The sequence below is a fragment of the Wolffia australiana genome, chromosome 11 (genome assembly GCF_029677425.1).
Source record: "Wolffia australiana isolate 7733 chromosome 11, ASM2967742v1".
Taxonomy (NCBI): domain Eukaryota; kingdom Viridiplantae; phylum Streptophyta; class Magnoliopsida; order Alismatales; family Araceae; genus Wolffia; species Wolffia australiana.
Genome location: NC_135845.1, coordinates 14,456,016 through 14,483,012, shown reverse-complemented (window position 1 = coordinate 14,483,012; position 26,997 = coordinate 14,456,016). Strand labels below are relative to the sequence as shown.

The window sequence follows — 26,997 nt, the reverse complement described above, 5'->3', positions numbered from 1 at the left end:
AATATTCGATTTCGAAAAAAGATAATGATTCAGCTCAAAGCCTCAAACATCGAATAAAGTTACGGATTCCGGCAAGATTTCCAGCCACCGCCGAACGTCTCTTTAATGTGCGATTCGACCAGATCACATCTTTAACTTTATTCTTGATACAACAGATTTTGTTATTGGGCTCGATACGGATCCTTCTTGCCCAATAACATCGGCCCACGACGATAGACAACACTGAGCCGTACGAAAAATTAGGCACGTGCACCAGACGAGCTGGCACAAATGGACACAGCCGTGCAAATGTACGTACGTATAAAAATCACTGTTTTCTCTTACTGGTAATAAAGAGAGTGCTTCGGCATTCATCAATCACTGAGTAAATGGCTGATTCAAGAAGTGCTCTGTGGAGCTCTTCTTGTACCCTTGTTTTATCGTTCCACTTGGATCCATGATTGCAGGTAAAGACTCGGAAAGACACCAAGTATAGTTTTCTTACGTACCTGAAAACTTAAAAAATACAAAATTGGCACAAATAAAAACACCACGGAGATAGTATGCTACCAATAAGAGAAAGAAAAGCACGGAGAAAAATAAATAAAAACACCACAGAGAAAAAAAAGAAATTGGAACCGAATGGAAAACCCACTTACTAATAGATGTGCCCAAACGAGACACAAACTTAACGGCCTATTCAAGCATCAGGTTACTTTAGTGAAATTCGAACGCAATTAAATATTCAAGCCATCAGGTTACTTTAGTGCAATTCGAACGCAATTAAACATTGAATAAATTCACGTAATTCTCCATCGACCTGCGGTCACGGTCACGTAATTCACGTAATTCTGGATGTGATGGAGCCACATCCAGAATGACATCCCCCTCTCCGAATTCGGCTTGTATACCAATATTACATGGTAAAAATTACCATTCCCCTCCATTTAATATTTAATTGCTATTCATCAATTTAGGCTTGATCTGAATGATCCAACCATACAGATAGAAGCAAGAAGTTGGGACGAGAAATATCATAAAAAATATGTCAATTGGACTTCAGGATCAAAGGTTATTAATATATAAATATTGAAAAATCTAAGCCGTTGGATCAGTTTTCATTTATTTGATTTGATTTTTCCTACACGTAATGTCATGTCATCTCCGAATGGCCGACGCATTTGAATTTAAAATGGCAGGTTCATTCTCGTAGCGCCACGTATTCCCTGTCCTGAAGAAAAAATAAACAAAAAAAAAAATAGACATAACGTATCGTGGTTTGCACGTACCTATAAGTCACACCAAATCAGATAACGCCATGTCACTTCCAGTGCGTGCACTTCGTATGCATAGCACGGGAGGTGAACTTACCGCCCGGAGAGAGAATATCCTGGAATTTTGCACCAGAGTCCCTAATTAAATGAAACCACCCAAAAAAATGTTATGTATATGTCCTTTGGGCTTTGTCTCTTCTCCATTATTCATGAAAAACCCATGAAACAATCCTGATTATTTTCAATAAAATCTTGCAAATATTTTAATTGCTTACAACCATGTCTAAGCGCTCTTTCAAGGGCATTATTGCAACAAAGATTTAAGAAAAACCCCTTTGACTTTAGAAGTTGCTTAAAAGCTCTAATTTTCCTTGTTAATATACTTTATGTTCATAAAAAAATCATTTATTTCTCAAATAAATTCCAAATAAATCCAATGAAATTCCAGAAAAATCTAGAAAATTCAGTATTTTTTCACCATATTAATTCACATTAAACTTAATTTTAAGCCTGCCATTTTCATTTAAACAGAAAATTTCCAAGCTGAAATAAAATACTTGAAATTCATAAATTAACATGAAATTAGGGAAAAATCAGAATTAACTTGGAAACATTAATTAACATGTAATATATAATAACAGTCCTATTTTATATGATTTATGTGCATAAACTATGATAATTTCTTGAAATAAATATCGAATTAGTTTGGTTGACATTGACAAAACCAACCAATAGCTTGGTTTTTCTGATGTTGAATGGCCTTGTTTGACGTTGACATACATAACTTAATGGGAGTAGAAAGCTCAAAACACCCTATCAAAGTTTAACACATAAATGCATAAGGCCCACAACCGCTCAGAGCAATTAAAAGATTATCATGAACAAACATTTATCTCAAAGTTAAGGCATGAGATGGTACCTTGGAGAAGGCAGTAAAGAGCTTGGGTGTTCTGATGTTGAATGGCCTTGGTTGATGTTGATCTGAAGCTCCGCAAACAGGTGTATATAATGGTAGTGAAGTAGTTGGTTGACAAGAGAAGATGTTGATGTGTACCACAAGAGAGGTGGAATTGAAGTGTGGAAAATAAACTCGCAAGGTAGATCGGATAAGGTGTGAGAATGTATGAAAATATGAAAAGGGGAGACAATGAGAGGCAAGATGGAGATTATGAGGGTGAGATGAGGGTGCGTGGTCAATGAGGTAAAGGTTTAGATGTTAGAAAGAGGAGGAAAGACAAAATATGGGAGAAAGGTAGGTAGGAACCCAAGAAGGGCTGGTCAATGTTGAAGACGAGATGTCACAATAGCCATTTCCATTATCATTATCACTAGAGAACCACTCTTCTCTAATAAACAAAATTCATAATAATTATGAAGAAAAAGTGTTCATACAGACAGGCTCGTAGCCATTTTAAATCAAATATAAATATGACGTTACAATGCAAATGAACTGCCGACACTTTAAGAAGAAGTGGTAGAGAGAAGGGGTGTTATTGGTAGTTTATACGGAAGTCAAAGAGGTTTTGAGAAAAACTCAAAATTGGAAGTTATAGAGAGAAGAAAAAAATAAATGACAGGTGGTTAGGAGGATGAAAGAGATGATATAAAGAGATAGAATAGTTGTAGGCGAAAAGTCAACGAAAGGATATGAGTAAAAAGAACATGAGAGAAGAGCACAACACTCAATAAATGGGCTTAGGGAGAGAGAGAGAAAGAACATGATAGAGAAGAGAAAGCTCAAATAAAGAGGATGACTTAAAAGAGAGAGAATAAGAACCTGAAAGATAGGAGAAAAATCTAAAAAAAGGCTTGTTGAGGAGAGAAATAAAAGGATGTCAGAGAGAGAGGAGGAAATATAAGTGAAGGTAAAGAGAGGGAGAGAGAAATTGAAAGGGATAGAGAGTGAAAGGGTAAATGTAGTACAATTCTCATCAGTGAGAGACAGAGGAGAAAACTAGAAATGATAGAGAGAGAGAGGTCACAAAGAGGTGAGAGAGATGAGGAAGCAAGATAAGTTAGAGATTAAGAGACAAAGGTAATATCTAGAGAAGATGTAAATCTGTAAGGAAGAGTTAAATAGAGAAGAGAAATCAAGAGACGATTAAGAGATGTGGAAGAGAGCAAGGAGATAGAAAGGATGACGATGAACGCGAAAGAGAATAGAGCTTAAAATGGGGTTGTTATCATATATTTACATGTAATCGTATACAAAAGAATGATGAAGCTGGAATAACTCAGAAAGAGAGAGGCGCCTGGCCGTTGAATGCGTCTGTTGTATTTGTAGAATAACCATATGATCTTGATCCTGCCCCCTTTGGACATTGTACGCATTGCCAGGGGAAGGGGTTGCCCCGACTTTCATAGGTCCTTTCTTGCAATGCCCCGTGCTTCCTCGAGTGCCACCTGTAGAGAGGAGTGCCATCAACTAGGGCGCTACTTGCCACTAACAAGCAGTTTTCTAGCCACTCGGGCTCTGCGTTTCAAGTTCGTTATCCTAACCGTTCCGTCTGCTCTACCGCTAACACGCCTTCTTCTTAACACTTTGCATTACCGCCACTCATAAACTCGCGCATATTTCTCTAGCCTCCGGCTGTAATAGCTTGCTTCTCAAGTGGCTCGCTGATGTCGAACGTCGTGGATGGCATTGTCCGATGGGCAAAATTGCAAAGTGAATGTAACTACATGGATGCAAATGTCCTGAGTGGAATGTACATGCAGGACAGAAGAGTGGAAATTCATTGAGCTCCGAACTCCAAGGTGACGGCTGTCGACAATAACGGTAACCCCAAATTTAGGGGTTGTTGACTGTGTAGGTTTCAGATTATACAAATGCACATGATAAATGGGGAAGGCCTGGTGTGAATGCTCTTAATCATAAATAAAAGGATTGATGTCACAATGTATTTTTTCACCATGATGCGAGAAATCTATAAGATGAAGAAAATATTCAGATTGTTAACTTTCATAAAGACAATGATCATGGTGATAATTTTGATGCAACAAATGACAATGAGAAATTTGCCCATAGTAGTGAGACATGGTTGCTTCATATGGTTAAAAAATATTGTCTATTATAAGCAATAAAATATAGTACAATAATATATATTAGATTAACAATAAGCACTTTATAAAAAATTAAATCAAAAAGATTCTGAACACAATTTTATAGCGCTCAATTGATACAAATTAAAACCAACTGAACTTTCATCTTATCTTAGCGTTGCTTCCCCGGCAACGGTGCCCATTGATAACCAAAACTAGGGATAAATTTTGCAATTTTACAAGCCCTTGTCGTTGTTGATTTGAGCTTATACAATGAAATATATAAAACCCTAAATCAAGATGCATAGTGATAAGTAGAGGTATCGTCCAAGGGAGCTCATAAGGTAACATAATTGTGATATGCTTGACTAATTTGAGCCTAATTAGAGCTAATTGAATCTTCAATGAAGATCAAATCATTCTACTTAGACGAAAAGTTTGGAAAAGGGGGGTAGAAGGGATGAGAAGAATAGAATAAGTAAGGAGCTCTAAATTGAATTCTTTGTTTCGATAAAAAAGATCAACGGGGTCAACTAGAGGGGATAGAAGAAAACATGATTTGGTTTTAGTTTGTTATTGGGTGATACGGTATTAAATTTTACTAGTGATTGGGTCAAAAAGGCAATCTAATATCTCCTACAAATTAAATTTTTTATAATTTTTTAATGTAAAAAGGGAATACCTTGGTAAATTTCACAATCTCGCCTCTCAATCTCAGTACGGGCTTGTTCATCCCGCTCAAGCCTAGCGATTTAGACAAATATAGAGAAGAAAAATGAAGAAATTAACTAAAAATCATCCAATATACACTAAAAATCTGAATACAAGGAAAGAGAAAGCACCTAATATTGCAACTACTCTCTGTATTGCAGCTGTGAAAGAGCCATCTCCAGAATGACCTCCCCCTCTCCAAATTGGCTTTTATACTTGGGTTTTATGGTAACAATTACCATTTAACCCTCATTAAGTAAGAAATTTGTGTCCATCAATTCAGGCGCGATCTGAATGATCCAACAACACAAATAGAAAGAAGAGGTTGAGACTAGCAAATCTATAAAAAAATCATCTCAATCAAACCTCAGGATCGAAAGTTTTTAATAAACAAATATCTGTTGGGTTCTAGAGGCCTTGATCTGGATGAATAAAACAAAACGATGCGCAGCGGAAGACTTCTGCGAATCGAACGACATCGATAAAACTCATTAAAATAAAGTACCTTTGCACGAATCTCATTCGTGATTTCTTGGATCCCGGAGCAAGACGAGTCTAGCTGCTCAAGTGTGCAGCCTCTAGACGTATCCATGCGGTCCTCGGCGCGTCGGATCTCCTCCTTCTAGTTGACGAGCCCCGTTCTTTCTCTGTCGGCGTAGTTACGTCCTCCCGATCACATCAGAGATGGAGAGGGGGTGTGGGAAGAATGGAGAAGGGGAAAGGCCCCTGAACAATTCTGGCCTGGGTGAATTTCATTCAGGGCCTTCCCCTATTTATACTAAGTGGGTATTTTTCATAAAAACCCCCAAAACTTAAGTATATCTTCCAACGTCCAAAAGACCATTTGCGTGTGACCCTCTAGGCCCATGGATCAGTCTAGTTAACGACTCCAGCGGCCCAATAACCTTTATTGGCCTTCAAAATTTATTAACTATATCATCATATAGATTAATTAACGTCGGATCGATTTAACCCAATCAATAGGTCAAGACTCCGACACGTGGGGTGCCAAGCAACACCTCGTGCCCTAGAAGATACAAAGGAGTGTGTATCGACTCACTCATGGAACCTGTTCATCATCGGGTACCATGTATGTATAATCCCTCATCCACTTGACGCTCCTTGGACAACTTAGGGTATGGTCAACTGTCAAACCCTAATCGATCATCCGAGTTAACACTGATGCATTCGGAAATCATCGGAGAACTCTTCTCCGATATTTCATTGCCTTGGCCAAGGACTTCATTATTTCATCTTCCTTGAGTTGTCACCTCTTATACAGAGGGTGGACGGTCCCATCTTGACCACTCAATCGCCTTCGTGTACTTCTTGATGCACCCGAACTAAGACCATTTAGAATCCCATGATTAGAGACTCGTTGGCCACAGCCAAAGTACAACCGTCCGTCCACAAGACGTCTTTGGTGTCTCGGGTCTTAGGACCACTTACACAATCGTGACGTGAATCAACCTGATTGACAGTTTGGTATAATACCATTCAGAGATTCGTACGGATCTATTCAGTGAACTCTTTCCACAAAAGAGCACCCACTATCTATCCTTAGTGTCGCCACACTAATGGCTACGGGACCGGCCATAGTCATCATACGAGTGAGGCTAGATAGTGCTATTCTATCCGGATACTTCGATGTCCTTCTCGCATATCTTTCAAATAGGAATGTTTAGAACACATGCTTAAAGACTAGTGATCTCCGCATTACGATATCATCATAATTCACTAAGCCCGATCATGTATTCATGGACTTCATTATACGCATCACACGTACACTATAACGAATATGGAACGAGATGTGGAATGTGTGATTGGCTTGCTGGCCACATATATTTCCATCAATATGGACCAAGGAAGTCGTTGAATCGATTTTCTTATATTTAATTTGATTTTTCATCTACACGCACTGCCATGTCATTCTCTGATTGGCCGACACATTTGAACTTAAAATGGCGAGTTCACTCTCTTAGCACCACATACCCTCTGTCCTGGAATCAAAATAAAGAAAAAAATACATAAAAATAGACACAATATATCATGATTTGGATGTCCATGTAAGTCACACCGAATCACATAGTGCCATGCCACATCCCATGTGTGTGCTTTGTATGCACATCACAGGAGGTGAACTTACTTCCCGGAGAGAGAATTTCCTGGAATTTTGCAAACGAGTCCCCGATCAAATATGCGCACGCAAACCAACGCCGACCAAAAAATATTTATTTACATGTCATTTGCGCTTTTTCTCTCCTCCATTATTCCTGAAAAAACCATAAGAAATCATTATTATTTTCAATAAAACCTCGCAACTATTTTAATTGCTTACAACCACGACCGAGTGCTGTTTTAAGAGCATAATTACAACGAAAATTTAAGAAAAACCCCTTTGACTTTAGAAATTTTTTAAAAACTATTACTTTCCATATAAATATAGTATATTTTCATTTTAAAACTCATTTATTCCCTAAATAAATTCCCAAAAAATCCAATGCAGTAATTGGTCCCCACATTAGTTAGCATTAAAGTTAATTTTTTTAAACCTGTCATTTTCATTTAAACAGAATTTTTTTCGAGCTTAAATAAATTCCCCAAAAATCATAAATTAACAGGAAATTAGGGAAAATCCAGAATTAACTTGAAAATTTTAATTAATATATAATATATGATAACAAACCTATTTTAAACTATTTACATGCATAAAACTCTGCTAATTTGTTGAAATAAATATGTAATTTTGGGTGTTATTAAAGCCTAATAGCTTGGTAGTTCTGATGTTGAATGGCCTTGTTGGACATTGCCATACATAACTTAATGGGAGTAGAAAGTTCAAATATTCATTCAAAGTTGAACGCATAAATGCATAAGGTCCACAACGGCTCAAAGAAAATAAGAAATTATCATGAACCAACAATTATCTCAAAGTTAAGGCGTGAGAAGGTACCTTCGAGAAGAAAGCCAATAGCTTGGTTGTTCTGATGTTGAATGGCATTGATTGACGTTGGTCTGCAGATCCACGGATGGGAGCGAATGAGAAGAGGACAAAGTGTGAGAAGCATATATAATGATAGTGAAATAATTGGTTGGCGAGAGAAGATGCTGATGTGTACCACAAGAGAGGTGGAATTCAAGTGTGTAAAATGAACTCACAATGTAGAAAAGGTTTGAGAATGGACGAAAATAAGAAGGGAGAAAATGAGAGGCCAGATAGAGATTATGTGGGTGAGATGAATGTGTGTGGTCAATGAGGTCATGGATTTTATGTTAGGAATATGAGGGAGGAAGATAGGGTATGGAAGAAAGGGAGGGAGGATCACAGGAAGAGATGTTCGATGTTGAAGACGAGATGCTACAGTAGTCATTTCCAGGGCCGATATCACCAGAGAACCACTCTTCTCTAATCACCAAACTTCATAATAATTCTGAACCAAAAGTGTTCTTACGGACAGGCTCATAATCCCGTTTAAATGAAATACAAACATCCATTTACAACGCAAATGAACCGTAGACACTTTCAGAAGAAGTGGTAGAGAGAAGAGGTGCCCTTGAACTGAACAAAGGCCGTGGCCTTCTCCTCAACTTCCACTTTGACAGGCCTTTACTCACCACCGGAATTGATCTCGTCGACTTGTAGAGGAGGAAATCCGTTGCAGACCGTGTAGTTTGATAATGAAGCCCCGAACGCGGGCAAACAAAAACGTCTACAGCGCCATCTTTATCTGCGGATCCCGCACCATCTACAACTGTCCCCGGTGGGCATCTCGCTTGCTTCTCCAGCCTCCTCTCCGCCTCTCTGTTTCATTGAGGGACCTTGAACTCAGAGACGATATTAGAGAGGAATTCAGAAATTCTCTCTAAAATCATCTCTCAGTTGAAGGCCCCACAGTAAAAGAGAGAAGCAAAGAAGGATCTCGAGAAGTAAGCGGGACCCCCACCGAGGAAAGCTTTAGAGCTTTGCTTGCTGGTGTTGGACGCTTCTTCTTCTTCTTCTTCACAACAACATGGCCGGCGGCGACGGAACTTTTCCTCTGCAAGTTGCCGAGAGCACTTGGAATAGTCAGCAAAGGCCAGCCAAGGAGGAAGATTAGGAGGAGGCGACAGCTCTCGTTTCGGTGCAAGTGCGAAGAGGGAGTTTGGATATCGGTTTCCACGACAAGGAGCCCCCCGGCGGGAAGATTGATATGACTCTCCCTTCCTGCTCCGACGACGACGACCCTTCTGCGTTCTCGCAAAGAAACAGAGAGACGGAAAGAGAGAGAGAGAGAGAGAGAGATAGATAGCCGACCTTGCTCTCGGTGGGACAGGTTATAAAGAAGGGGGAAGAGTGGAGGGGTTGAGGAAAACAAACACTAGCCGGAGGACGAGAGAGGTCCCTCGGATGGCCACCCTGAAGTTTCGCTCTTGGAGCGGCGTCGGTTGGCCACTTGTATGGACAGCGTTCATTTGATCTACTCGACCGTTGCAGTAGATCCCAGGGGAGGAGGTTGGAGTGGAGTTCTGTCATAGGCGTTGGATATGAGCGCGGTTCTTTCTTTCCCTGTCTCTCTCGCTTGCTCTCTTTCTCTCTCTCTCTTTCTATCTCTTTTTCTTTCTCTTGATCTCTTTCGCCCTCTTCATCTCTCTCTTCTCTTGCTCTCCTTCTCTCTTTATTTCTCTTCATCTCTTTTGCTCTCTATCTCTCTCTCGCTCTCTTTCTGGTATAGGCGTTGTATCTGCGCCAGGTTCATTCCTTCTCTCGCTCTCTCTCGCTCCATTTCTCTCGCTCTCTCGCTCTCTTTCTCTCGCTCTCTCTCTCTCTCGCTCTCTCTCTCTCTCGCTCTCTCTCTCTCTCGCTCTCTCACTCTCTTTCCCTCTCTTCTGGTAATCTCTCTCTCTCCCAAACGAGCTCTCGTTCGACACCTCCCTCTCTCTCTGCCTTGTGCTCTTCCTCTCTCCTCTTATCGAGCTCTCGTCCAACACCTTCTCATCCCTCTCTCTTTTGTGCTCTCTCCCTCCCTCTGTTTGCTCTCTCCCTCTCGTTCTTATTGGAGTTTTAGACTTTCGGTATAAGTATTGCAGATTTATCCTGCCACCAAAGTCCAGTAATTTTGGCACTGGCAATCCACGGTTCATCGCCTCGTGTCGTCCGCCGATCAGAAAAATTCCCGGAATCAGGAATAATTCGATGGTAAAATATGAAATGTTTGATTCCGAAAGAAGATCAGCATTCAGCTCAAACATCGAATAAACTTGCAGATTCTGGGAAGATTTCCGGCCACCGCGGAACATCTCTTCAATGTGTGACTTGACCAGGTCACATTTTAAACTTAGCTTTTATACAAAACATATTTCGTGATTGGGCTCAATATGTATGCTTCAGTGCCGAATAAATATTCGGCACGTGCTATTCGGCACGTGCACCGGAGGAGCTGGCTGAAATGGAGATTTAGCCGTGCAAAAGTAAATATATAAATCATTGTTCTCTCTTATTGGGCGTTTTCTATATCAGTTAGACCCAACTGCGATGGCCCACGCCAAAAACTTTGTGGACCCCACCAAACAAAATAATAGGTGGGATTCCAGCCGTGCAAAAGTAGAAAAGAAGCAAAACAGTTGAATATATATTATTTCGTCCAGATAATCCTAAAAACACAGTCCCGCATAAGGAAAGGTACTTCTGGGACATGAAGGGACGGATGACGACTGGTGTGGGATGAGCAAGTGACAAGGAGTTTGTGAAGTCTCCCCTCCTGACGCGTCCCATCACATATTCGTCGCCTGTCATTGAACAGCGTCCCCTAACAGAGGTGACAAAAGGACATATCGACAATTAAAATTTTAATTGTTTAATTTTTTGAATTTTTTCAGTTCTCTCTCTTTTTACAAATCACTCTCTCTTCCTGACACCCTCTCTCTGTCTCCCTCACCCTCTCTCTTACTCTGTCTCTCTGTCCATCTCTCTTTCTGTCTCTCTCTTTCTCTCTTTCTCTCTCTCTCTCTGAAACTCCATGCCTTTCTATTTCATACGCTCTATCCCGTACTCTTTGCTAAAAAATTTATATGCTAAAAAATTTCGGTCATCAGCATCATCAATGAGGGGCGTCTCGTTACGTCAGGCATCTGAGATTCTCTGTCATTGTCATGTCAACCGTCACTGGTTTTTTGTCTCGTCATCTGTCCTTGTCGTGGGGCTAAAAATCATCATCGATCACCGTCATGTCATCACCCTCTGTGACCAAGGACGAGACATATGATGTTTGTTGTTCATTAGTCCCACAAACATTGTATTCTTACTTATTTCTTCAGACTGTCTACTGAGCAAGCGGCATAATCTTGTAGTGGAAAGGCGGCGGCGCCCTATAGGTGGGATTAGATGCTAGCCTTAGATAATTATGATGTGATGGTTATGGTGGTGGTGTGTTGGGGATGGCGATGGTGATAATGATGGTGATGATGATACAATGATGATGTTAATGATTGCCTGTCCAGATACCGCTATTGGATGACAGTATCAGGACGTATGTTGTATCGGATACCGAAAAGACATTGGATATCAGATATCGGTGTCAGATATTGGATATCGATATCGGAGATCGGTTGCTACAGTAACGATATCCGATATTGATATCCGTCTCAATGTCGTCATCCACTTCTGTGTTAGGGATAGGACGAGGACATCTGTTGTCGCCGACATCTATAACATACTAACCTGCTTTCGAATATTAAAAATTTCAATTACCGATTGTAGATCCAGCAAAATTACAATTATAAATATTTAAAATTTTCACTTAATTGACTAATGTGATATTGGCTAAATTGTGTGTACCTATGTGTTTAAATCATGTTTAAGAGCAATATAGTGTGAGCATTATTTATAGAATTTTTAACATTTATCTAAAACTTCCTAAATTTTTTCCAAACATCAAAAAAATTTCAATTACCGATTGGCTATATTGTGTCTACGAATGTATTTAAATCATGTTTAAGATCAATATAGTGTGGGCATTAGTTGTAGAATTTTCAACATTTCACTATAAATATCTAGATTTGTTAACATCAAAAATGTTACATTACTGATCGTAGATCCTACAAAAACACTAATATAAATTATTTAAAATTTGCACTTAATTCACTAATGTGACATTGTCTATATTGTGTGCATGTATGTATTTAAATCATGTATAAGCTTAATATAGTGTATACATTAATTGTTTTATTTCAACCTTTCCCAAAACGTTTCTTCATTTTATCAGGGATTTATGGTGGATAAGGAGACATCTTCACCGTATACATGATATTACTTTAATAAAATAAGCTTTTGGTTTAATTTCTAATTTTGAGGAAAATATTTTAAATATTCCTTAGAAATAGGCCCCCTAAAAAAGCTAGGTTACACGTTTCATAGGTATGAATTGAAATACATAAATTATAGGGGCTTAATAAATAAACTATTGTTGTCATATAGTTTTCCTATTTGGAGAATATAGCATCAGGGGGGACATTTCTCTAATAATGTCACAAGCAGCATCTGTTTTTGAATGCAATATAATACAGGCGTATTTATGAAAAATGGCTGGACAGGATTTAAACTTTAAAAACTCCTACACATCTTCCATACGGGATTAAAATGGTTAACAACAATATTTGGATATCGGTCCTCGACTTCCGGATATCGGTTTTGATATCTGGATAATGATAATTGATGTCTAGTATTCGATATCTGTCTTGTCCTTAGCCAACCGATATCCGTCCATATCTAAAAGACGGATATCGATCAATATGCGATATCAGACACTGTCCCAATTTATTTGCCGATATCAATGTCAGTCGTGTGGGCAAACACTAGATGATGATGATAATGGTAGTGGTGGTGGTGTGATTTTGATATGATGATGATGGTGGTGATGGTGGTCGGATAGTAATGATGAGGTAGAAAGAGAAGTAGAGAATACGGCTGTGATTCCAACCAGTACCTGTTTTTTGCATTTCAATCGTTGGCGATTACCAAATAGAAGAAGGTTGATGATGATGATGATGATGATAATGATGGCGATGGTGATTATGATGATGCTCATGTTCAACTGAAAAGAGAAAAAGAGGTGATGCCGGAGGTCGTCAAGACGTCGTCCGGTTGACACCGATGGTAACGGAACGGTATCGAATAAGGATCTCATTCAGACGTCGACGATGAGTGTCATCCGAAAGTGCGAATGGACAGATATGAATGATGATGGAAATGTGAAAATCCTACTATAGTACGTGCGTGCGCCGAAGTGCGGTGTTGCCGTTCCACAGATTGATGGGATCGCTTCTGGTGAGGTCAAACAGACCCCCCGAACCTCGCCCAAGAGGATCGAGGGTGAGTACAACGCCGAACGGGGATACCCCGCTCATATTCTCACACACGTCAGGTGAACCCGACTCGTACCGGGCATGTAAGACCCACGTATAGACTGTCGTCGTTTTCTCAACCTGTCCCACTCTCACCTACGTCTAACCCGAGCACGGAGGAGGCGAATCGAAAGTGCACTGAAGAAAGTAAGAGACGTAAAGAGCAGCAGAGTAGGGGTATCTTCGTCGCACTGGCGACAGATATCTCGTATCAGGAGTTCCAGAGAAAACAGCAAGGCTGAGGGCGCCGACGTCTGACTGGTGGGGGAGCGAGGGGAGGCGCGGGGTGCGGGCGTGGCAAAGGCGCTGACCGAACAGATGAGGGTGCTGGCGTACTGGGCGCAGGGCGGTGGTCGTAGCGATGTCGCGGGGGTTGGGATGGTGTGGCGGGCATTGGTCACCGTAGCACGCACCACGCGCGATGCACGAGCGCTGATGCAGGCGCGGGCAGGGCACTGCTGGTAGAGCGCGCGGACGCGAGTGCCGGGTAGCGTGCGGCGCTCAGCAGGACGCGCGTGCGGGCGCACAGGGAGGTTGCGCGCGGCGAGTGAGTGACGGCGGTGCGGGGCCGCCCACAGGTTGACGACCTGCGGTGGGCTAGCGGTAGAGGTGGCCTCGGCCGGCAGGAGACGGCGCGCCGACGTACACAGGTGGCGCGTGAGTCGCGCGGTGGGGGGCCGCGACGGGACTCGCAGCGGCGACCCACGTCTGCGGGCGGTGCTGGGCTCGCTCGGCGTGTGGAAGACGGTGCACGGGCGCGCTCCGGCGGTGAGGCAGCGGCGTGCGCAGGACTGGGGAGGCCGCGGAGCTCGTAGCAGCGTCGGGCGGTGGATTACAGCAAGGCAGCAGCACGGTGGCGGCGGGCGAAGACGGCCGGGGAACGGCGTCGGCGGCGGCGGCTTGAGGGGCGGAGGGCGACAGCTCGGCGGCGGGTCACGATCCTGCTCCTCTCTCTTCTTCTCTTCTTTCTCCTTCCCCTTCCTCTTCTCCTTCTTCTTCCTTCTTCTTCTCCTTTCTTCTTCTTCCTCTCCTCCACAAACGTGACTCTTCAACTTCTTAAAAGTTATAACTTCATAGAAAATTCAAGAGTGTTTGAGGGGGACGCCCTCCCCTCCCTTTTATAGGAGAGAGGAAAATGGGCCCCTTAACTACAAAATGAAAGAGAAATAAAACCAAAAAAAGAAAATGGGTTCATTAGGCCCACTAAGGGGAGGGAAAGATATCCTCATGCGGGAACTTCCCCTCGCAACATGCGGGTACGAAGAAATTGTAAAATGGGAAATAAAAAGAGGGAAAGGCGAGCAAGTACGGGTCGACGGTGGCCCGTCGTCACGCTAAATATCTGAACCCGGGGTTGCGCGTAGATGCTGCGGCTTGTCGTGTCGGCTGGATACGTGTCGGTGGTGGGTTCGATGACGGTGCTGGCTCCTCGAGTGACGGCCCTGCGGTGTCGGACGGTGCCGCGCCATCAAGAGGCAACGGTTGTGTGATGGAGAATCCCCATTTGAGATTGCCACAACCTCATCGAAGTCGTCATCATTGTCACCAACAACCCGCTGGATTGTGCAACGCACGCCAAGGCTATGGTGAATAAATCCTTGTTTAACGCACCGGGTGAGAAGCACAACCATGCCACAATGATAAACAACGCTCGTGCAAAAAAATCCACGCGTACGCAAAAGTTGGATAGTAAAAGTCCTCAAGATGGGAAATTCATATTCTGCCCTTGAAGAACGAACAGATCACAATTGTTGCTGGCATTTGTATTTGTTTGCATTTGTAGCTGTGTGCGCATTATAAAAAAACATGTGATCCTGTAGTAAGGTGTTTATCCTCCTCCATGCTATTAAAGGTTGAAATTATTCATTTCACTTTTATAATGAATTTAAGCTTTCTTTTGTTTCATGGTATTTTAACATGATTTTTAGACAATATTTTCATCCACATCATTCTTATTATCATCATCCACATCATTATCCTTATGATTCTCAACATCAGCATAATCCCTATCAGCATCCTTATCATCATTATCCTCATTGTAATCCTTATCATCATCCTCATCGTCTCATGATTACCATTCTCATCATATCCCTTATCATCACCTTATGATTATCAACCTCATCATAACACATATCATCATCCTTACAATCATCAGCTTCAACATAACTTTTATAATCATACTGATGATCATCCTTCTCAGAATAGTTCTTAATATCATCCTTATGACTGCCATCCTCATCAGAACCTTTATCATCACCCTTATTATCATCATGCTCGTCATAACTCTCATACTCATCATCATCGTCTGCATTCTCATTGCAACCTTTGTCAGCACCATCATGATCATTATCCTTATTGTAACACTCATCTTCATCCTCATTATAATCGTTATCATCATTCTTTTCATCATCATCCTCGTCAGAACCCCTATCATCGTCCGTACGCTCCATTCATGTTGAAATAATCTCCAATGGAATAAGATAAATGGGTTAAAATTAATTGTCGGAGTGATTAAACACCTGAAAATGGAGGATACTACGCCACTATTCAGTATGAATATTCAATGGGGATTTGAGTGAAGACATTTTCCATTTCCTTGCACAATAGTGTAATTTGATGTGAATTCTCGCCGCTGATCCTCCTCTCTATCTTGCTCTCCGGTGACGTCACCTTTGCTCGCATCCGGGCTTCTTGTTATGGAAACGATACCCCGACTCCCTCTATGCTTTGCCCTCCACAAACAAAGAGGTCACAATTGTTGCTAGGTTTTGTATTTGTTTGCGTTGGTAACTGTGTGTGTTACAAAAAAAACAAATGATTCTGGAGTAAGGTGTTTATTCTCAAGAAAAGGTGTTTATAATTAATTTAAGCTTTTCTTCAATTTATGGTATCTTAACATAATTTTTTGACAATATTTTCATGAATAAAATAATTTTATGTCCGAAAATATCTATTTAATAGCATGATATTTTAAGGGGTTTACTAATTTGTTGATATGACATTCAGATTTTCCTGGATTTATTTATTTTTATAGAACTTTCTAAAGTCATATTCAAAATTAAAATTGCATTAAATCAGAAACCAAAATTTAAATTTATTTAAGAATTTCTAAATAATTATTTGAATTTTCAACGCCTAGAACTTAGTGTCATGTTGGCATTCCGTCATAAAAGCTTTTCCTTGAAGGAGAGAGATATTCGAATGGCTCAGATTGCTTAAAACTGAAACGATGATATCTAATGATCTAAAAGTAATAAAATACTTAGAAAATATTGTCTATGATAAGCAGTAAAATGTAGCGCAAGAAATTTATTAGATTAACAATACACACTTTATAGAAATTTATTTCAAAAATATCTTAAACACAATTTTAAAGCACTGAATTGATAGAAATGAAAATCAACTTAATTTTCTTAGCATTGCTTTCCTGAAAATAGGGGTGAATTTTGCAATTTTATTAACCCTTGTCATTGTTGATTTTTGCTTATAAAATAAAATTTATAAAACCCTAACTTAAGATGCATAGTGATAAGTAGAAGTATCGCCCACGTGGAAGCTAGTGAGGTAATTCAATTGTGATATGAGTGAATAATTTGATCCTAAGTAGAGCTAATTCAATCTTGAATAGAGATCAACTTACTCTAATTAGATGAACAGTTTAGAAAAGGGGGGTAGAAGAGATGAGAAGAATAGAAGAATTAAGGAGCTCTAGATTGTCTTCTTTGATCCGATAAAAAGGACCAAGGGGTCAATTAGAGGGGATCTAAGAAACATGGTTTGGTTTTAGTTTATTTTGGTGGATTTGGTATCAAAATTTAGTAACTACTAGATCATAAAGGCAATCTTATATCTCCTAGAAATCAAAACTTTTATAATTTTTTTAATGTGCAAATGGAATAGCTATGTAAATTTCACAATCTCTCCTCTCAATCTCAATAAGGGCTCATACATTCTGCTCAAGCCTAGAGATTTAAAAATTCAAACAAAGATAGAGAAGAATGATGAATAAATTAACTAACAAATCATCCAAATTACACCAAAAATTTCAATACAAGGAAATAGAAAGCACATAATAGGGTTGACCCAAGATGAATATCCTCTTGGTATTGCAAGTGTGATTAAGCCACCTCCAGAATGAGCTCTCCCTATCAAAATTTGGATTTAATACCTAGGTTACATGGTAAAAATTACCATTTTATCCTCATTTAGTAATTAGTTTCATCTATCAATGCAGGCTTGATATGAATAAATACCAACCAACCATAAAGATAGAAAGAGGAGGTTGAGAGAGCAAATCCATTAAAAAATCACCTCAATCCGACTTCAGGATCAAAAGTTATTAATAAATAAAAATCTACCAATCTAAGCCTTTGGATCAATTTTCATTTATTTAGTTTTATTTTTTTTCAACACACAATGTCGTGTCATTCTCTGATTGGCCAATGCGTGTGAACTTAAAATGGGGGGTTCATTCTTGTAGCACCACATATCCCCCCTCCTAAAGTCAAAAGGAAGAAAATAATAATAATAATAGATACAATACATCATGATTTGCATGTACCTGTAAGTCGCACCGAATCACATTGCGCCATGTCCCTTCCCCTGCATGCGCTTTGTATGCACAGCACAAGAGGTGAACTTACTGCCCAGAGATAGAATTTCCAAGAATTTTGCAAAAGAGTCGCTGATTAAATATGCATGCACAAACCAACGCCCAAAAAAAAACCAACGACGCCGTTCTTTCTGCTTTCTCTCTCCTGCATTATTCCTGAAAAATCCATGATAAAATCCTGATTATTTTCAATAAAACCTCGCAACTATTTCAATTGCTTACAACCACGACCGAGAGCTGTTTTAAGGGCATAATTGCGACAAACTTTTAAGAAATACCCCTTTGACTTTAGACATTGCTTAAAACTCTTATTTTCTTATAAATATACCTTATTTTTATTTAAAAATTCATTTTGATGTCGGACGTCATCAATGACTTTGTCTGACGGGTAATTCACTAAAGGGAATGTGATGACGTGATGTGAAATGCCTTAGGTGAAGTGGACGTGCATGGGGTCTTCGAGTGGGGATTCACTGAATTTTGAGCTCTAAGGCGGGCCACCGATGATGATAACGGTGACCTTCTGACCCTCCTTGGAGTGACGATGGCGACTAAGGTGCAAACTGAATAAATCCATAGGGGCTCACATGTAACAGATGGACTCGGTCCGTACCTAGGAAAACACTTAGTTTGTAGTCTTCTTGAAAAGTTTCTATCACCTAAACTAACTCGAGCGTGGTGGAGAGCAGCCAAAAAATACTGTAGAAAGGAATGTAACAAACCAGCAAAGGGGAACAGTGTACCTTGTCATTGCCAGAGTTCATCGTCAATGTCTTCGTCAATGCAGTGGTCGAAGCGGGTAAGTGCGACGGGGACGTGCCGGAGAGGAGCACGGTGTAGCTCGAGTGGCAACGATGGCCCGGCACATGAACGGATGTGAAGAAGAGAAGCTTGGATGAGTCGGGTCAAGCGATCGACCAAACCCGGCAGGCACAACCAGGGTTGCAGAAGTCGCGACGATCACGTGTGGTAGTGTCGACATCACAGACATGGCGCTGGCAAGGGCAGCAGGATCCAAGCAGCGTATGTAGGTGCAGAATGTGACAGTGGTTCATAAGCGGCGTGTCATGATCCCGTCGATGAAACAACGCTCGCGCGCAGGAGCGCAGGCCAACGACTAGGTGTGTGGGCTAGCGACGAGTCCGAAGAAGCACAGCAACCTAGTATCGTCTGGACCAGCGATTAGTTGCATGTCCGGTGTGATTATCTCTATGCAGCACTGTTGTTTGACCGCTATATGAGCATGTTTGCGATGTGCTGATATTCCCATTGCGAGGCTGGGGCTCGAGGCCTGGGGGGGGGGGCGTCGTAGGAAGGGGCAACAAACTGTCGTGTGGGCTAGGACGTTGACCAGAGCGCTGTCGTGTACAGAGCTAAAGACTCAAAACCACCAGCGTTAACGCACGACGGGCATTAGCCAATTTCGCGTCAAGGTCAGCATGCGCAATGCACGACCACAAGGGCGCGAGCTAATGATCAGACGGCACACTGACGGCTGTTGGGCGCTATTGGCAGCACTAGGTAGGTTCCCCGCAGGATACAACGACGTTTGCATGGCCGTAGGTGCACTAGCATCGTCGTGCGATCAGGCCACGGAATCAGCGCGTGCTTTACATGGCAGAGGGAAGACGAGCAGGTGAAGAGGCAGCCTCACCGCATTCGGCGGTGGCAGACTGGCAGCGTTCGGTAGCATTACTTTACCCTCCTCCTTTTCTCCTTCCTCTCCTCTTCTTCCTCCTCTCGTTCAGACCTGGTTCTCATAAAATAACTGTCACAAAATAACCGGATCTGATGTACGTGGTCCATCATGGCCTTATATAGGGCCATGATGGACCTATTACACAGTACACGTAGGGCCCCAATAAGTGACCCCTTTTACAACACTGAAAATGAAAAAAAATAAGGAGAAATATTAAATGACTCAAAATAAAACAATGGATGAAAATGCGACGATACATATGCATCATGACGAGCTTGGTTATGATAATTGCTTAAAACTGTGATAATTTCTTAAAACAAATATTAAATTTAGTGTGTTATCAAAACCCAATAGCTTGGTTGCTCTGATGTTGAGTGGGCTTGTTTGAGATTGACTTACATAACTTATTGGGAGTAGAAAGTTTAAAATATCAAATCATAACCATATCAATGCATAAAGTCCACAACCGCTCATAGCAACTGAAGGAAGATAGGTATGGATGAAAGGAGGGAGGATCCCGGGAAGAGCTGGTCAATGTTGAAGACAAGATGCCACAATATCCATTTCCATTGTCGATATCACCAGAGAACCATTTTTCTCTAATCAACAAACTTCATAATAATTATGAAGCAAAAGTGTTCATACGGACAGGCTCAAGTCCCCCTTTAAATGAAGTACAAGCATCATTTTACAATGCAAATGAACCATAGAGAGGACACAGAGATGTGAGAGAGATGTGGGAGCAAGATAAGTTAGAGATTAAGAGATAAATGTAATAGCTCAAGAAGATGTAAATCTGTAAGCAAGAGTAGACAGAGAGGAGAAAGCAAAATACAATAAAAAGCAGTGGAAAAGAGGAGATAGAGTGGGTGATGGTGAACGCAAAAGAAGATATAGTTCTGTGACACCGTCATCCCTCATAATCCTTATCATGATCATCGTAATCATAACCCTTATAATCATTCTTATGATCATCATCCTCATCATAACCCTTATAATCTTGCTTATGATCACCATGCTCATTATAACCCTCGTCATCATCCTTATCATCCAAATCCTTAGTATCATCATCCTCATCATAACCCCTATCATTGTGCTTATGATAGTCCTCCCCATTACGTACCTTACAATCATCATCGTTATCATAACCCTTCTCATCATCCTTATCATCATCATCCTCATCATAACTCCACTAATCATTATCCTCCTCATAACCTTTATCTGCATCCTTATGATCATCATCCTTTCCATAAACCTTATAGTGTTCATTGTCATCATAACCCTCATCATCCTCATGCTCATCCTACCGCCTATCATCATCGTCATCATAACCGTTATCATCATCCTTGTCATTATCATCCTCATCATAAATGTTATCACCATCCTTATTATTGTTACCCTCATCATAACCCTTGTCATCATCATTAGCATTATCCTTATCATTATCACCGTCATCATAACCCTTATTATCATAGTTGTCATTATCACCCACATCATAACCCTTATTATCATCCTTACCATCCGTCTCCTCATCCTCACACGCATCATCAGCCTTATTTCATCATCATCCACATCATAACCCTTATAATCATCATTGTCATCATCACTCTCATTACACCCACTATCATCATCCTCAACATCATAATCCTTATTATAACCGTTATCATCATTATAATCCTTATCATTATATAAATTCCATAAAATTCATAAATAACAGAAAATTAGGGAAATCAGGGATTAACTTGGAAAATTTTATTATATGTAATAAATGATAACAACCCTATTTTAACTATTTACACTCATAAAACTGTGATAATCTATTGAAGTAAAAAAAAATTAGTGTGTTATCAAAGCCCAATAGCATCGTTGTTCTGATGTTGAATGGCCTTGTTTGATGCGTTGACATACACAACTTAATGGGAGTAGAAAGCTCAAAATATGCATTCAAAGTTGAACCCATAAATGCATGAGGTCCACAACGGCTTAGAGCAAATAAAAAACTATCATGAACCAACAATTATCTCAAGGTTAAGGTGGGAGAAGGTACCTTGAAAAGAAAGCCAATAGCTTGGTTGTTGTGATGTTGAATGGAATGGACTGACATCGATCTGCAGATCCACGGACGGGTGCGAATGAGAAGAAGACAAAGTGTGGGAAGCATATATGATGATGGTGAAATAATTGGTTGGCGAGAGAAGATGCTGATGTGTACCACAAGAGAGGTGGAAATGAAGTGCGGAAAATTAACTCCCGGTGTAGAAAAAGGTTTCAGAATGGACAAAAATAAGAAGGGAGGAAATGAGATGCGAGATAGAGACTATGAGGGTGAGATGAATGTGTGTGGCCGATGAGGTCAAGGATTTGATGTTAGGAAGATGATGGAGGAAGATAGGGTATGGAAGAAAGGGAGGGAGGACCACAGGAAGAGATGATCGATGCTGAAGACGAGATGCCACGGTGGTCATTTCCATTGTCGATATCATCAGAGAACCACTCTTCTCTAATCACCAAACTTCTTAATAATTCTGAAGCAAAAGTGTTCTTACGGGCAGGCTCATAACCCCTGTTAAATGAAATACAAACATCTAGTTACAATGCAAATGAACCGTAGACACTTTTGGAAGAAGTGGTAGAGAGAAGATGTGGGATTGGTGGTTTACACCGAGGTGACAGAGATTGTGAGAAAACTCAAATTTTGGAGTTTTAAAGAGAAGAAAAAAATTAGGGAGGAAAGAGAGTGGTAGAATAATCAATAATTAGGGGTGGTTAAGAGGATGAAAGAGCTGATAGAAAAAGATTGAATAGTTGCAGGCAAGAAGTCAAAGGAGCTGAGGATAAAGAAAATGAGAGAAGAGCACAAAACTCAAAGAAAGGGGCGTAAGAGAGAGACAGAGAGAGCAAGAGAGAGCGAGAGAACATGATAGAGAAGGGAAAGCTCAAATGAAGAGGATGAGTTAGAAGAGAGAGAATAAGAACCTGTGAGATAGGAGAAAATCTAGGAAAAGGAATGTAAGAGAGAGAGGAGAAATTATAAGTAAAAGTAAAGAGAGAGAGAAAATGGAAGGGAGAGAGAGTGAAAGTGTAAATGTGAAACAGTTCTCTTTAGTGAGAAACAGAGGCAAAAGCTAGAAATAACATACATATCTATAGAGAGAGAGAGAGAGAACAAGAGAGATGTCGGAGCGAGATAAGTTAGAGATTAAGAGATAACGGTAATAGCTAGAGAAGATGTGAATCTGTTAGCAAGGGTAGATGGAGAGCAGAAAGCAAGATACGATAAAGAGCTGTGGAAAAGAAGAGATTGAGTGGGTGACGGTGGTCGGGAAAGAAGATAGAGTTTTGTGACACCCTCGTCCCCCATAATCCTTATCATGCTCATTGTAATCATAATCCTTATAATCATCCTTATGATCATCATCTTCATCATAACCCTTATAATCTTGCTTATGATCGTCATGCTCATTATAACCCTCGTCATCCTCCTTATCATCTGACTCCTTATCATTACCGTTATTATCATCTTTATTATCATCCTTAGTATCATCATCCTCATCATCACCCCTATCATCGTGCTTATGATAGTCCACCCCATCACATACCTTACAATCATCATCATTATCATAACCCTTCTCACCATCCTTATCATCATCATCCTCATCATAAGTCTACTAATCATTATCCTGCTTATAACCTTTATCTGCATCCTTATGATGATCATCATTTCCATAGGTCATTGTCATCAAAACCCTTATCATCATCATGGTCATCCTACTGCCTATCATCATCCTCAACATAAGCGTTATCACTGTTACCACCATCTTTATCATTGTTACCCTCATCATAAACCTTGTCATCATCATTAGCATCATCCTTATCATTTTCACCCTCGTCATAACCCTTGTCATCATCATTAGCATCATCCTTATCATTTTCACCCTCGACATAACCGTTATTATCATCCTTACCATTCACCTTCTCATCCTCACACGCATCATCAGCCTTATTTCATCGTCATCCGCATCATAACCCTTATAATCATCCTTGTCATCCTCGTCCCCATTACACCCACTATCATCATCCTTAACATCATGATCCTCAGTATAACCGTTATCATCATTATAAACCTTATCATTATAATCTGGATAGTAACACTTGCCATCATCCTGATAATAACCTTGATCATCATCCTCATCATATCCACTCTCGTCATCCTTGTCATAATGATCCTCATTATAACCCTTAATATCATACTTATCATTATAATCCTCACCATAACACTTATCTCCACCCATATCATAACCACTATCATTAGCCTTCTCCTCATGATACTCATTATAACCCATATCACCAATCTTATCATTGTCATCTTCGCCATAACGCTTATCAGCCTCATCATGATCATTATTCTCCTTATCAGCATAATCATCATCATAACCCTTATCAACATAATCATCATAATAACCCTTATCAGCATAATCATCATCATAAACCTTATCATCATCCCCATAATAACCTTTATCAACATCCTTATCATAACCATCCTCATCATAACTCTTATCATCCTCCTTTTCAACATAATTATCTTCATATTATATATCATCATTCTCATCGTCATTATTGTCATCATCCTCATCCTCATTATTGTCATCATCCACATCTTACCCCTTATCATTATCTGTATGATCAGCATCATCATCACAGCCCTTATCCTCCTCATCCTCATCATTGCTGTTATTATCATCTTTATCATGATCATCCTCATGGTATTCCCTTATCATCCTCCATATGCCCGTCCTGCAAATGATACCCCTTATCGTCATCCTTATGGTCATCATCCTCATCATAAACCTTATCATCCGATTATTATCATTATCCTCGTAATAACCCTTATCATCGTCCATATGATCATCATCCTCATCATAACCCTTATCATCGTCCATATGGTCGTCAGGCTCATCATACCCCGCATCATCATCCTTATCATCTGCGTCCTCCTCGTAACCTTTCTCATCATCCTTATCCTCATCATCCTCATCCTAACCCCTATCATCGTCCTTTGATGATCATCCTCATCATAACCCTCATCATTGTCCTTACGATCTATTCATGTTGAAATAGACTTCTAACGAAATGAGATTAAAACATAAGAGCGAGTAAAAACCTGAAAATGGATCATGCTAGGCCACGTCGCAGTCTAAATATTCAACAGAGCTTTGAATGAAGATATTTTACCATTTCCACTTCTTCAGCCTCTTCGTCCCCTCTAGTGACATCGGGCTTCTTGCCATGGAAATCGATACGCAGACTCCCTCTATGCTCTGCCCTTGAACTGAACCAAGACCGTGGCCTTCTCCTCAACTTCCACTTTGACAGGCCTTTGCTCGCCACTGAAAGTGATCTCGTCGACTCGTAGAGGAGAAAATCCGTTGCAGACCGTGTAGTCTGATAATGATGCCCCGAACGCCAGCAAACAAAAGCGACTACAGCGCCATCTTAATCTGTGGATCCTGCACCATGTACAACTGTCCCCGGTGGGTGTCTCGCTTACTTCTCAAGCCTCCTTTCCGCCTCTCTGTTTCATTGTGGGACCTTGAACTCAGTGACGATATTAGAGAGGAATTCAGAAATTCTCTCTAAAATCATCGCTCAGTTGAAGGCCCCACAATGAAAGAGAGAGGCGAGAAGGGATCTTGAGAAGTAAGCGACACCCCCACCAAGGAAAGCCGCAGATGGCGTTCGACGCTGTAGACCTTTGCTTGCTGGCGTTGGACGCTTCTTCTTCTTCTTCACAACGACACGGTCGGCGGCGACGACGGAACTTCTCCTCTGCAAGTCGCCGAGAGCACTTGGAATAGTCAGCAAAGGCCAGCCAAGGAGGAAGATTAGGAGGAGGCGACAGCTCTCGTTTCGGTGCAAGTGCGAAGAGGGAGTTTGGATATCGGTTTCCACGACAAGGAGCCCCCCGGCGGGAAGATTGATATGACCCTCCCTTCCTGCTCCGACGACGACGACCCTTCTGCGTTCTCGCAAAGAAACAGAGAGACGGAAAGAGAGAGAGAGAGAGAGATAGATAGCCGACCTTGCTCTCGGTGGGACAGGGTATAAAGAAGGGGGAGGAGTGGAGGGGTCGAGGAAAACAAACACTAGACGGAGGAGGAGAGAGGTCCTCGGATGGCCACCCTGCAGTGTCGCTCTTGGAGCGGCGTCGGTTGGCCACTTGTCTGGACAGCGTTCGTTTGATCTACTCGACCGTTGCCGTAGATCCCGGGGGCGGAGGAGGTTGGAGTGGAGGTCTGTTATAGGCGTTGGATCTGAGCGCGGTTCTTTCTTTCCCGGTCTTTCTCGCTTGCTGTCGTTACCTATCTCTCTCTTTCTCTTTTTCTTTCTCTCGATCTCTTTTGCCCGCTTTCGCGCTCTCTTCTCTTGCTCTCTTTCTCTCTTTATTTCTCTGGCTCTCCTACTCGCATTATTTCTGTTGGTCTCTTTCGCTCTCTTTCTCTCTCTCGCTCTCTTTCTGGTATAGGCGTTGGATCTGCCAGGTTCTTTCTTTCTCCCGCTCTCTCGCTCTCTCTTTCTGTTTCTCTCTCGCTCTCTTTCTGGTATAGGCGTTGGATCTGCGCCAGGTTCTTTCTCTCTCTCGCTCTCTCCTCTCTCTTTCTCTGTTTCTCTCTCTCGCTCTCTTTCTGGTATAGGCGTTGGATCTGCGCCGGGTTCTTTCTTTCTCTCTCTCTCTCGCTCTCTCTTTCTCTGTTTCTCTCTCTCGCTTTCTTTCTGGTATAGGCGTTGGATCTGCGCCAGGTTCTTTCTTTCGCTCCCTCTCTCCTCTCTCTTTCTCTGTTTCTCTCTCTCGCTCTCTTTCTGGTATAAGCGTTGGATCTGCGCCAGGTTCTTTCTTTCTCTCGCTCTCTCCCTCTCTCTTTCTCTGTTTCTCTCTCTCGCTGTCTTTCTGGTATAAGCGTTGGATCTGCGCCAGGTTCTTTCCCTCGCTCTCTCGCTCGGTCGCTCTCTCGCTCTCTTTTTCTCCTTTTCTCGCTCTCTCTCTCTATCTATCTCGCTCTCTCTCTCTCTGTCTCTCTCTCTCGCTCTCTTTCTGGTATAAGCCTTGGATCGGCGCCAGGTTCTTTCTTTCCCTCGCTCTCTCGCTCTCGCGCTCTCTCCTTTTTTCGCTCTCTCTCTCTCGCTCTCTTGCGCTGTTTCTCTCTCTTTCTCTCGCCCTCTCTCGCTCTCTTGTTCTGTTTCTCTCTCTTGCGGTCTCTCTCAATCCCAAAGGAACTCTCGTTCGACACCTCCCTCTCTCTCTC

General features: G+C 41.3%; 1 protein-coding gene across 2 annotated transcripts; it reads right to left on the bottom strand.

Moving 5' to 3' along the window:
- Nucleotides 1-17,883: 17,883 nt before the first annotated feature.
- Nucleotides 17,884-25,346, bottom strand: LOC144709430 (uncharacterized). Of its 2 annotated transcripts, none has more exons than XR_013583027.1 (4): nt 24,929-25,346; nt 21,744-21,804; nt 18,741-19,747; nt 17,884-18,153 (listed from the first exon to the last, which is right to left on the bottom strand). XR_013583027.1 is itself a non-coding variant. In XM_078582981.1 (4 exons), exons 1-4 carry the CDS (start codon nt 24,982-24,984, stop codon nt 19,690-19,692), a joined length of 321 nt encoding a protein of 106 aa, XP_078439107.1. In that variant the 5' UTR covers nt 24,985-25,346; the 3' UTR covers nt 18,683-19,689. The 2 variants fall into 2 exon arrangements, 1 of the variants encoding a protein (XP_078439107.1); XM_078582981.1 differs by lacking the exon at nt 17,884-18,153 and adding an exon at nt 22,114-22,259 and having other exon boundaries at nt 18,683-19,747.
- Between the last annotated feature and the right edge of the window lie 1,651 nt (nt 25,347-26,997).

What these genes read in the sequence shown, in the direction of transcription:
- LOC144709430 (XM_078582981.1), bottom strand. Translation starts at nt 24,984, where the DNA reads ATGGCAAGAAGCCCGATGTCACTAGAGGGGACGAAGAGGCTGAAGAAG. An exon ending in AGGCTGAAGAAGTGGAAATG is followed by an intron (nt 22,260 to 24,928) that starts GTAAAATATCTT and finishes TTCATTTAACAG; the next exon opens with GGGTTATGAGCCTGCCCGTA. An exon ending in ATCGATCATCTCTTCCTGTG is followed by an intron (nt 21,805 to 22,113) that starts GTCCTCCCTCCC and finishes GTGGATCTGCAG; the next exon opens with ATCGATGTCAGTCCATTCCA.